Source organism: Antechinus flavipes, chromosome 1 (genome assembly GCF_016432865.1).
Source record: "Antechinus flavipes isolate AdamAnt ecotype Samford, QLD, Australia chromosome 1, AdamAnt_v2, whole genome shotgun sequence".
Classification (NCBI taxonomy): Eukaryota; Metazoa; Chordata; class Mammalia; order Dasyuromorphia; family Dasyuridae; genus Antechinus; species Antechinus flavipes.
In genome coordinates, this window is record NC_067398.1 from 383,034,101 (window position 1) to 383,047,717 (window position 13,617).

A 13,617-nucleotide genomic window follows, 5' to 3' on the forward strand; every position below is an offset into this window, starting at 1 on the left:
ACAACTAGCAATATTAAAAGATTGATAGGTAAAATGAAAATTGAGCTAATGTCATAGGTATTACTTCTTCCTTTTTTGCTGTATATAACTAATATCAAAGCACAGCAGCATATAGGATGTTACAAATTATTAGTCTAGCAGGGGTGTTCAGCCTCTTTTCCAGTAATCATAATAGCTTTGAGTGTTTGAATGCTTCTGGTAGTTTACTACAGCAAGATAATAGCAATAAGTTTTAGTTGAGTGGGCAACTTAAATTGCTCTGTGAACTAAGAGGGTTTGATGTGATATATTTTAAATTATTCATATTTAAGTAAAAGTAGATGTAAAAATAAGAATAAGTACTATGAAGACAAAGTAGAAGAAACATTTCTAAGCTATTTAGTGAACTGTTAAAACAATAGATTTCAATGATGTTAGTGAGAGAAACTTTTGTGGAACTAATTTGTTTATGGACTAAACTAATTCAGATAGAAATAGTAGACACACTCTTCTGACAGCCACAACATGAAACAAGCCTATATATGCAGTTATACTGGATTCAGAATCATAACTTTGGGATCATCTAATTCAACCCTCTTGTTTTATAAATGAGAAAACTTTGGCTCATAAAGTAAAATGACTTGCCTGTGGTGTATGTGTTTGTATATAACCACATAATGTGTATATGATATGTAATGTGATATATGTAATGATATTTAATATGTAATGATTATATCATAAATTATCAGGAAACGATGTATTACAATAAACTATACAATTTAACTCAATGGGTTTTATTTCTACAGGTCAGCACAAAAAGCATCTGTGGTTTGCACATAACACTAGCTTTTAAAACATCTTAACAATAACAGATTCAATAATAACAGTGAGTTGTGTAGATATCTGGTAAAAAACAAACAGAATCTTAATTCATATATAAGCAGACTACCATTTATACAAAACTATGTCAAATAATATATATATATATATAAACATCAAATAATAATTCATACTTTACATTTTAGATCTAAAAGTGCTTCACCAGTACCATTCAGAAAAGTACTTATTCATAAAGTGGTAAGACCAAATAAGAAACCTGTTGTAGATTTAAACACCAAATATCTAACTGATTTTTTTAAAATAGCATAAAAACAATATAGTTTAAATAGGGTCTATTTTCAATGGTATACTCCCTACAACTACTGTAAAAAAAATTTTTAAAATTCAATAATTATTCACATATACACAGTTCTATCTTTCTCAGCTGCTTACATATGATGCAATTCTTAAACCAAATTTCACCATGTAGCTCAGCTCAGTAATATTTCTAAGATAATCAAATAATTGCCAGGATATAAGATATTTTCACTTAGTCAATCATATTGTAAAATGATACTTTTAAGGCATAAAATCTTTGATAAAAAATTAAAGAATATGACACTATAAGAACCAACATTTGAGAATAGATGCAATCTATTGAGGGAAAAAAACACCAATATCATTTAAAAACAGAAGACAATATTTACCAGGCTTGAAGGTAATGAGGCAGGTCCTGTTAGTGCAAGTTCCTTCTGGGAATATCATTATCTTTGAATAAAAAAAAATAACATTATACAACATATACTTTAGAATTTATACAAAATAATGTTGATGTATACTTTCAAAATTATCCCTTTATCAAAATATTCTCCAATATCTGAATAGTTGCCAGTAAAAAGGAATAAGAAGAAACAATGTAAATACTACTACATACATGCATACACACTTTCATGATAAATAAAAGTATCATTAAAAGTTAGAAGCATCCCAAAGAAGACAAACCTAAATGTGATTTTTAAAAAAATTACATCAGTCTAGAAACTAAGAACAGAACATATTTTCAAAGTTGAAAATTATTTTATGGATTCACTTCAGTCTGGGAAGCAACAAGAATTGAAGAGACTTTTAATAACTTTTTAAAAGAATCATATAAAGATGACTAATTATAGCCATAACAAGAAAATAGTAACTTTGGGAACTCACATTACCATTGCAGTATCTATGAACTCTTCATCTAAAATTTTCTCCAAAGTCAATTAAGCAAATTATGCAAGAAAACTAGCCACTGAATAATTAATATTTTTAAAGTGTAGAAAGGCTGTGATCTATATGTTGCTAAAATCACAGATCTTCTACATGGCTAAACTTCTAAAATTTGCTTGGACTATCAAAAAGCATTGAATTTAATTGCATTTCTAAATAATCCTTGTTTCACAACTAAAAGGTATTTATGTAGGAAATACTCTGCTTCCTCGATCCATTCTCATTCTAATTTTAACACTTTTCAAGGACTATGTCCTTCAAAGTACAAACAAAATTCTGAGTTACCTGTGGCCATTTGCCATTAGATTGTGCACGTCTCTTTATTTCTTCAACAGTTTTCCTTCGAGAATCCTGGTCAGATCGGGATACAAATACTGGTCGTATGTATTTGATCAGAGCTGCAAAAAAGTTATGTGAATAATGTGTAGTATTTTGAGGTGGGGTATTATTGGGGAGCTAGGAGATTACTTTGTCATTGATCTCAAAATACATGAAAAAAAGAAATTCTAAAAATTCTTGTAGATTTTTAGACAAACATCCAATAAAGTAAAGAATAACAAATGGACTAAAGATTTAAGAGTTAATGGAGTAATAAAATTATGACAAGGTTATATTACTGAACCAGCCAAAGAGAATTGACCCTCAATTGTCTACAGGGGTAGAATAAAACAGAGGTACAAAGATCTTATAAGAGTATATAACAACACTAAAGCATATTTGCCTTTGAAATAAATCAATTATAAATGAGCATTTTTAATTACTCATGAAATGGTGATTGCAAAAATAAAGTCTATTGAAAGAATATTCTTAAGAATATTGCGGGGAGGGGAAGTATTATCTGACAGGCATGAGCAGAAAGCTCATAGGAATACTTAAAAGTGGGCTTAAAGAAAGAACAAACATCAACAGTGAAAACATTGTTATAACTGTCTATGAGAATTTTAAATTATAATGACATCACCCAATTTCTAAAAACTAAAACTAGAAAATGTGGTCTTTGAAAATCATTCTAAATGAGACTAGTTATGATAGCAATTATCATAATATATAAATAAATATATAAAATTAGCATAGTATAAAAATATAGATATGTATATTTTGGTAACACTACAAAGAATAACATTGTTGTAGATAGTATCTAAGAATAAGCAAATAGACATACATAACTATATATATATATCTACAATACAAATTCATTAAAGGAAAAAAGAAGTCACTGCCTTTGTGCAAAGAACTATACAAGGTATTAAGGAATATGTAAAATTACATAAAACACTATTCTTGAAGACATTGGCAAGTAGAATATAAACTCTTGAGGGTTAACATTGTTTTTTTTTTTTCTTTCACTTTTCAGTATCTAGAACAATGCCTTGTTGATTAAAAATTGATTGATTAAAAATGTTTGAACTGAATTCTTGTCTTATAATCAAATAATCAACAAGCATTTATGAAGTATATGCTATGTGTCAGACACTATAATAGGTGCTCTTATTTTAGGAAGCTAATGAGAACTAAATTGTAACTGAGTCATTACAAGTAATCTAATTTTGTTTGGTGAGACAATAGTATTATTTACTAATCATATCATGTATCCTAAAATTTCAAATAATTTATTTTGAAAGAAAAGAATAACCTAATACATGCACCTTCTTTAAGTAGCTCAAAGTAACATGCTCAGTTTTCTTTAAATGTAAGTAATCTGAAATCTGAGGACTTATTCAAATGTTTTAAGAATTCACTAAATAACTAAGTTGCCACTGGTTTGGGAAAATGGATTTAGTTCTAGACCTAGATCCAGGATTCTATCAAATGCATCATTAAGCTGCTTACACAAACCCTGACTATAAGTTTTCCTAGGGAATTCACCCAAAATAAGGTCATTGGATACACTGTCATCATCATCATGTAATAGCAGATAGGATTATTTACTTGTTTTAAAATTTGCAAAGTGTTTTACATGCATTATCTTTTTTGATCCTCATGACAATCTTGCAAGGAATCAATTGTTGCTACCATTTTAAAATGTTTTATGCAGTTAGAAAGTATCTTGGGTGGATTTAGCTCTTCCTAGCTACTTGCTCTATATTAAATGAGTTCAAGACTCCAATCCTACATGAAACATAACCTAGTACAATGAGAAAACTTATAACTGTGACTCATATTAGTTACCTCTGAGAGATCATTGAGAATGAGGGAGGTGTTAGAAAATTGAGAAAGGACCAATGTTTTAATTTTCTAAAATGTAAGTTCTGAGAACTACAGACCAAAAAAGTTGAAGCCTACTACTAGGCAATATTTAGAAATACATTATTAAGCACAGTTCACTATCATTTAGGGAACAAAGTGATTACTGAGTAAGGGAAAGCAAGACTTTAAAAAAATCATTAAAAAACACTCTACAAACAACTCTCTTCATTTTCTTTTGTAATGGAGTTATTAGATTAGCCACAAATGCTAGCAAGTTATAAGCTTTCCATATATCTATCTACTGTATCCAAATTACAATGTGCTACAACAGTATAAAGTGTTGCCATTTTAGGAGTGCAGAGGAAGAAACTTTTGTTTCTTCAGACTGAAGGTATACAGACAAGCTTATCAAAATTTACAGATGACAAAGCTGGGAGAGAACCAATAGATGACAGAACTGAGGTTCTAAAAAAATTCAACTACAAATTATGCCCAGAACTAATATAAATGAAATTGAACAACAGTAGGTATGCATTGTTTCAGTTTGGCTTTAATATACCTGGGGCCCAGCAGAAAGCCTGGAATGCAGTAGGTGCTTAATATTTTTCATTGAATTGTCAACTTAAAGGAAATACAATAATGACAGGATGTCAGAAAGACCCAGGGATTTAGTTGTTATAAAGTTAGTGAGTCATTAGTTTGGTGACAACTGCTCCTAAACTCCAGCATAATGTAGAATTACATGCTTTCCATATAACTACAATATTCAAATCACAATGATCTACAGGAGAGTACATCTTGAGGATAACAAATAATAAGGGGAAATAGCACAAATGAAGATAATTTTAAATATACAAGTACATATTTAAACATTTGAAATGTTATATAAGATGATTGCACATGTATAAATTATATCAAAATGCTTACTATCTCAGGGAGGGGGAAAAGAAAGAAAGGTGTAGAATTTGAAAGTCAAAACTTATTCTATGTATGTAGAGGATCAAAAGACAAACATCATAGGTAGATGAAATTGTACTCATACATAGTTTAACAATTACGACTATACAGAAAGAAATAGGCTTCTGTGTGAAAAAATGAGTTCCACATTACTGGAAATATTCAGACAAAGGCTACATTTCCATCAGGGTGGGAGGTTAATAAAGTAGATAACCTTTATAGTCTCTTCATTGTCTAAAAGTCTATTATTTTTGATGTTCAAACTTTATGTCAACCCCAAACAGAAAGATCTGCGAAAAAATAGTACTGGAAGGGAGATAATGAGTATTTTTTCAGCACTCACTATACTTATGAATCATTATAGAATAATCTATTTTTAAAGATAAACTTTGCTTTATCCTGAATGGCCACAATTATATTGTTGAATATGTCTTTCATGTAGATAGAAAAACACACATATTTTATTCCATAGTATAAGTAAAAGTATTTAAGAGTAATAATACCCAGGGTTGCAGATAATAATAGCTTTAAATAATGGTCTTTTTTTAAATGGCTGGCTCTGTGCTTAACTTGAAGCCGGGAAAGCCTTGGAGAAGTGAAAAAATTCTGTCAAATGCTAAGAGATCTTAAAGGAGGGAAAGGGACACACATGTGCAAAAATGTTTGTGGCAGCCCTTTTTGTAGTGGCAAAAAACTGGAAACTGAGTGGATGCCTGTTGGAATCCTTACAAGTGTTAAGTCATTCGAACTGATAGATAATTATCTAATTTAGCATGGTTCAGTATGATTGATCTGATCCTACGAGGAGATGTTATGGGCCAGAACTTGAAACACGGTACTAAGTGGAATTGAGGAGACAATGTTTAAATCTAGTTTAGAATAGATTTAATCCTACAACAAATAATGGTTTCCCAGTGATATAATGATTGGTGTTACTCAGTATACAGCATATAAACAAGAAGCTCTCAGGGACAGACATAGAAACACAGAAGCCTACTCTCAGAGGCAGAGACAGATTCATTCCATATTCCACCTTTGTGCTGGCTGGAGACATTCGAAGGGAGCTAGGGGCTGAAGCTCAAGACTGAAAGATACAATAAAGGACTGGATTTTAACTCCTGGCTGCGTTTGGAGTGATTATTACTTGGAACTGAAACTAAAGCTGCTTCCAAAGAACCTCCCTGAGAAACCTGCTCCCAGAGAGAACCATCATATATTTTAGAAAAGGAAGAAAACAGAACACTACAGATGCCCATCAATTGGAGAATGGCTGAATAAATTATAATATATGAATGCTATGGTATACTATTGTTTAGTAAGAAACGACCAGCAAGATGATTTCAGAGAGGGTTGGAGAGGCCTAATGAACTGATGCTAAGTGAAATGAGCAGAACCAGAAGATCATTATACACAGCAATAACAAGACCATATGATGATCAATTTTGATGGATGTGGCTCTCTTCAACATTGAAACGATTCAAACCAGTTCCACTTGTTCAGTGATAAAGAGAGCCATCTACACCCAGAGAGAGAACCATGGGAACAGTGTGGAACACAACATAGCATTCTTATTCTTTCTTTTCCTTCCTTCTTGATATGATTTTTCTTGTGCAGAAAGATAACTGTATAAATATATATACATATATTGGATTTAACATGTATTTCAACATATTTAACATGTCAGTTAGGGGAGGGGGAAGGAGGAAGGAGAGGAAAATTTGGAAAAAAAGGTTTTTGCAAAGATCAGTGTTGTAAAAATTAGCCATGCAAATGCTTTGTAAACAAACAAATGAATAAAATGCGCAAACGAATAAATGTGCTGCTTTAACACGAGAAAAAAGGGTTTTTAAAAAAGTGATTGTTGTTATTTTAAGACTCAAAAGGCCATAAAGGAGGACATAGGAACATAGGATACTTTAACCTTGACCCCCCCAAAATTTCCTTGTGGGTTTTTCAGAATCAATTCTTGTTCCTTATATTTCTAACTAATGTTTATCAAGGTCTTCTAGCCTTCTGCATCAGATGCTTAAAAAAAATTATTTATTTCTACAAAAACTTCAAGAGGTAGGGGAAGTCACTTATCTCTGTTTGGGAGATGGTGAAACTAAAGGTGCAATGGAGTCCACACTGCTATTGCCTTCCTGTAAAGGTTGTGGTAAAGCTACAATGAAATAATGTATATTCATAAACTATAAAACATTATTTTTAAAAGAAAAATTTTTTATGATAATTTGGTTCCTAAACTGAAAAGGTGGTATAGAGAAAAGAATACTTTACTCCGAGTTAAGAAAGCAAAGTTTTTGAACCGGCTTTGCCTCTGACTTATTATATGATCTTGGGTAAATTTTTTAATTTCTCTGTAAAACAGGGTTATCAATTCTAGAATGAGCTCATTGAAAAACTTGATCTGTAAGCTCTGACAGCCTAATTGTAAAAGGCTCACCATAATGGAATTATCAAGCAGTTAGAACAGAAATGTATAAAAGTTTCTGTGATATGCTGAATAAAAATCCCTAAATTCTAGAATAGGTAATTTTAGAAGGTAAATCAAGGGCATTAAAAAAGTCCTACCTAAGCAGAAAATTCTATTATGGAATCTTTTGAATAACACTGGTTAACTTTAGAATAATTAGGAGGTGGCTGGATTTGAATAAAGGATTTTCACATTTTAAGTGTACTTATCAGTACTCATTAAAACTTGCTCAGCACTTAGTGAAATTTGCTTTGTTTCCTTTATTTCTGTCTCTTTCTTTCCTTTTCTCTCCCCTCCTTTCTTCTTCTTAATTCATGCTATCAATCAATGAATACAATACTAGAAATGAATGGCATAAAGGGTGATGGATTTCTAAAACATCTTAAAAGCATTTCTTCCTTGCAACATAAAAAGGAAAGTCGGTATAAGAGATAGGAAAAAAGCCAAAGCATTATAAATATTTTCACTTCTGAACATATCTTTTTTCCTCCCATCTGTCCTTCAATCTGTCTCATAAAATGGTGTAGGCTTTTAAGATCTTGTAGTTAAACAGGTAACAAAATAACCTTTAGAAAATATATTTTGATCTAGTATATTTCTGAAAAAGAAATACATAAGTAAAATTAAGTAGTCTCTAAAAACAAAACAAAAGAGAAACCCACCCTGTTTTATCTTATATCTACTCCAAAGATGTATAACTTGAGGGCTATAAAAATGAACTTGTTAAATAGAAATAAATAGAAAAGTTTTCTTTCTTATTTGTAATGTATTTTAAATCAGAGGACCTGGATTCTCTAGTACTTAATACCTGAGTAACTTTGGATGTATTACAACCTTTCTAGGCCTTAATTTTATTACTTATAAAATGAAGAAGGTGGACAAGATAAACTTGAAGGGGGCAGCTACAGCCCTGAAGTCAGGAGGATCTGAGTTCAAATCTGTCCCAGACACTTAATATTTCCCAGTTGTGTGATCCTAGACAAGTCACTTAACTACAACTGCCTCAGCAAAAAAAAAAAAAAAAAGATGAACTTGAAAGTCCCTCCCATCTCATTTGCTGTATACCTAAATTATCCCTAAAATAAAATTAAGAAATTGCAATGTACATGCATATATAGAATAGAAACAAAGTGAGCCTTTGGATTGGTGATAGGAAATGTCATTGCAGATTATTTGTGGCCTGGGCTGACTTGAATGGTATAATGACTATAATAAATAGTAAGACTTAACAATTGACCAATTGACTGAAGATATTTTTCACAGATAATTCTGAACTTGATGACCAGGGAGGAGTAGGAGAATGGTGGTGCCCTGAATAGAAATAGAATTTGGAGGAAGGGTTAGAGTAGGGAGAAGTGATGAATTCCATTTTGAAGATGTAAAATCATATGTGCTAAAGGGACATCCAGGTTTAGCAGGGAACTGGTAAATCAAAGTTCGGGGAGAGATTAGGACTAAATATATAGAATTAGAAGTTATCTGCACAGAAGACAGATAAGATGATGGTAACTGAAAGTATTTTTTTCCCACTTAGCAGGAAGTAAAATGTCCTTTGTTCACTTTACGTTACTTTCTCCACTAACAAGCTCTTTTATAGCAATAAAAAGGGAAAAGTTCTGAATGCAGATTATTTTTGTTTGGTCAAATATATTGTTTAATTCGATACTACACTTCCTTATAGTGCTCCAAAAAACCCTAAAATTCTTTCTAATTTTTACAAATTTAAACAGCTGTCAAATACTTAGAAGATGAGAAATGGGTTAAGTATTAGTCTGTCCTTTGATCTGTCACTGAAATAATCCAAGAAAGCAATACATTTTGTTTTCAAGTGCTAGCTCAATAATTTTATGTTGGTCTTAATCATTTTCTATTACAGAATTAATGAGGGAAAAAACAGTGACATAGTTTAAAACTTTTGGATTTGAAGTCTGAATAATCTGAATTCAAATCTTGGTGCTGAACCTTTGTCCTTTAAAGAAAGACATCAGTTTTAAATTCCCATGATACAGTCTTTGCTTATTGTTTTATGTTTGAGTCAAATTGCTTTTAGGTAGATAACCATTAAAATAAATGTTTCAATTTTTTTTTCATAGTTGAAAAATAATTCTGTATTATACATATACTCATGAATGAAATCTTATGACAATTTGGAGACAAGCAATAAAAAAATCAATTTACATAAATATGTGGTTTGTGATTTCATCAGCAAAGGGAATTCTACCAACAAAATACTAATATAATCAACATTGAAAATAACTTAAAAATGAAACTATTATAGATTCAATAACAAAAAAAAAATCAATTAACATACAGGGGGAAATAATTCTTTAGCTATATGTACTCTATTTATACCATTACATTAAGCACAAATGATCTTTGACCAAACATAACTGAATTACTTACTTCCCCATATAGGAATGTCTCTGCTTTCTGCTTTCATCACGATAGAGGACATAGTCATTGTTACAGGAATGGCATCAAAGTAGGAGGAATGTGGGGCTAGTGTCAGGATTGCGGCTTCTGTTGGTAAGGCCTGTCTGCCCTTCACACTCACCCAGTGAAATCCACCAACAAACCACATTGTTCTCATGATGGCTTTCAGCAGAAAGTCTACTACCCTGTAAAATAAGATGATGATTATAATATTTCAAATAAAATAATCACTACATAATTCTAAAATATGCTAAGAATTTGTTTTAAAAAAAAAAGAGGCCACAGCAACATTTTATAGACATCTGCAAAGTATTTTCCAGAGTGATTTTGGGTCAATTAATTATAGTTTAGCTGTAACTTTAACTACTAGTTCACTGAAAAGAAGATTATGGATATTTATTTCTCTGTTGTCAGAGAATTCTGACATTATTTCTGTGCTAAATTAAAGAACAGAATTACAAATATAACCAATAACTTTGAAATTAGTACTAAACTATTTTGTGCAAACTGCCCCCAACTTAAAGGAAGCAATTAGCTAAATTTGACAAATATGATTTTTCTATGATTTGTATTTAAATTTTATATGAAACATGGTACTGAGAGACTAAGGTCAGGAACCAAGATTTACTATCATTATTAGATCACTAAAGTTGCTTCCTAAGGCACAGAAACAAGTTAATAGGATCAGGTTTCTGGATGAAATGGAAAAGGGTAATAGGTTTGGAAACAATTCATTTAGAACAAAACTTTCTTAATCATTGGAAATACTGTAAGAGAACACAAAATGTGACCATTAAAAAATCCCACTAATATGCAATGCACTATTAGAATGTGAGCTCCTACATTGTAGAGATTGTCATTTTTTGTATTTAGATTCCTAGTACTTATTACAGTGTCTGGCACACAGTAGTGCTTAATATATACCGATAAATTGGTGCAAAAACTTATACATTGAAATAGGAGGAGAATACTTTTTTTTTTTTAATGATACCATTGCTAAAAACATTTTTTGCAACTTGTTGTTTCAATTATGTTTGACTCTTTGTGATTACATCTGTTTCCTTGGTAAAAATACTGGCATGGTTTGCCATTTTTTCTCCAGTTTATTTTACAGATAAGCAAACTGGGGCAAATAGGATTAAGTGACTTGCCTGGGAACACAAAGCTAATAAATGTCTGTGACTAGATTTGAACTCAGATCTTCTTGACTCCAGGTCTGGCATTCTGTCTACCATGCTACCTCTGTGCCCTCTAGTGTTGGGAATTATTCTTCAACAATGATTAAGAACTAATTGTAATTTTTTTGTGCATGTACCCATTGTGCTTTGGGATTTTAATTTTAAAAAAAGAACTTTTCTTCTCACTCCCCCAATATAAACCAGCTAATGATCATTCTGAGTAGTAAGTTTTTAACTTTAACTTTAATAAGACTGATTTTCAATCGAAATTGAGTCTTTACCAAAGACTCAATTTCAATTGATAAATGATGGACAGAAGCAGCTACACCCAAAGAAAGAACACTGGGAAATGAATGTGAACTATTTGCATTTTTGTTTTTCTTTCCGAGTTGCTTTTACCTTCTGAATCCAATTCTCCCTGTGCAACAAGAGAACTGCTCGGTTCTGCACACATATATTGTATCTAGGATATACTGCAACATATTTAACATATATAGGACTGCTTGCCATCTAGGGGAGAGGGTGGAGAGAGGGAGGGGAAAAATCGGAACAGAAGTGAGTGCAAGGGATAATGTTGTAAAAAAAATTACCCTGGCATGGATTCTGTCAATATAAAGTTATTATAAAATAAAATAAAATATTAAAAAAAAAGACTGATTTTCTTATCTTACTCACAAAAGTGACTGTGAAGGTAATTCTAAAGGAGATTCAAAAATATTTTGAGCCCTGGCAGTATCCTTGATATATGTGATTATTCTGAAAGCAAAATTAACCCATTATGTATTTTACAAATATATAGTGCAGAGAAGTATAGAGTTGGCCTTAAAGTTTAGAAGATTTAAGTCATGAACCATCTCTTCTTTGTAGCAATTGTACGATTCTAAACAAGTCATTTAACCTTTAACTACCCTGTGCCCTGAGACTAAATATAAATCATAGAGAAGGTGCTGTCCTGAATTGGCAAAGGCTGCTTCTTTACCCAGTTTTTCCTTTACCATTGAAATCACAAGTTCAATCCTTATATTATATGTTTTTTAAAAATCATTTATTTTATAGTCAGTTTTTGTGTTACCAAGATACAAAAATGTCAAAACTAACCAGTAAAGTTTCTAAAGTGTCATTTATGTGAAACAATTTATAATGCAGACAATGATATTTTAAAAATAAAAAAAGAAGAAAAACATTTAATTTGAAGTTGCAATTTCCTGCTCTGTCAAATATGAGTCTGGGGGGAAGGATGGGAAGAAAAGGAGAGGGAAGTGAGGGATATGTAAACATAAGAAAAAGAGGCAAGCTAATTAGTCAGTAAATGAATTAAAGAGCATTTATTGAACATAGATGAACAATGTTGAGCTTTGGAGTTACATAGAATGGCAGAAGACAGATCCTACTTGTATTCTGATGGAAGCGGATTTCTTTGACAAAGACTCAGTTTCAATTGATAAATGATGGACAGAAGCAGCTACACCCAAAGAAAGAACACTGGGAAACGAATGTGAACTATTTGCATTTTTGTTTTTCTTTACGAGTTGTTTTTACCTTCTGAATCCAATTCTCCCTGTGCAACAAGAGAAATGCTTGGTTCTGCAAACATATATTGTATCTAGGATATACTGCAACATATCTAACATATATAGGACTGCTTGCCATCTATGGGAGGGGATGGAGGGAGGGAGGGGAAAAATCGGAACAGAAGCGAGTGCAAGGGATAATGTAAAAAAATTACCCTGGCATGGATTCTGTCAATATAAAGTTATTATAAAATAAAATATTAAAAAAAAGCCAGATTCTACTTTCAAAGTGCTTATAGTCTTATAGATGGTGTAATAAGACTTTATTATACTTCATCCCTATAACACGTGTCTCCCAGGGTTCTTTCCTTGGCCTTGTTTACTTTTCTATCTATACTTTGTCCATCAATCAACAAGCTTTCATCAAGCATCTATTATATCCTGGGCACTCATATATATATACATATATATATGTATAAAGACAAAAATGAAAGCCCTTAGCTTCAAAGAAGCTTTCATTTCAAAGGGAATAAGACAAATATTACATTTATATGGAGCATATACAAAATAAATATAAAATATGTTGGGAGGAGTTTTGGGGAGGCAAGGAAAAATTAGGAAAAGCCTCATGTTGAAGAGAAGGTGGTGTTTCAGCTGAGTTCAGAAGGAACAAAAATTCCAAGAAGCAGAGGGGAAGACATGGGTGGGGGGAGGTGGATTTCAGGCATGATGGAACTTTGTGAGTAAGAAGCAGCAAAAAGAGCAGTATGCCTGGATTATACAATGGAATTTCAAGAAAGATTATTTCTTAATTAGT

General features: G+C 31.7%; 1 protein-coding gene across 1 annotated transcript in view; it reads right to left on the reverse strand.

Moving 5' to 3' along the window:
- LPCAT1 (lysophosphatidylcholine acyltransferase 1) overlaps window positions 1–13,617 on the reverse strand; it is a 155,101-nt gene that overhangs the window by 73,267 nt on the left and 68,217 nt on the right. Inside the window, exons 3-5 of the mRNA XM_051969810.1 lie at window positions 10,082–10,296; window positions 2,347–2,459; window positions 1,506–1,566 (exon numbers count right to left, since the gene is read on the reverse strand). Of these exons, the coding sequence (XP_051825770.1) occupies window positions 1,506–1,566; window positions 2,347–2,459; window positions 10,082–10,296 (389 nt within the window). The remainder of the gene's footprint in view (window positions 1–1,505; window positions 1,567–2,346; window positions 2,460–10,081; window positions 10,297–13,617) is intronic.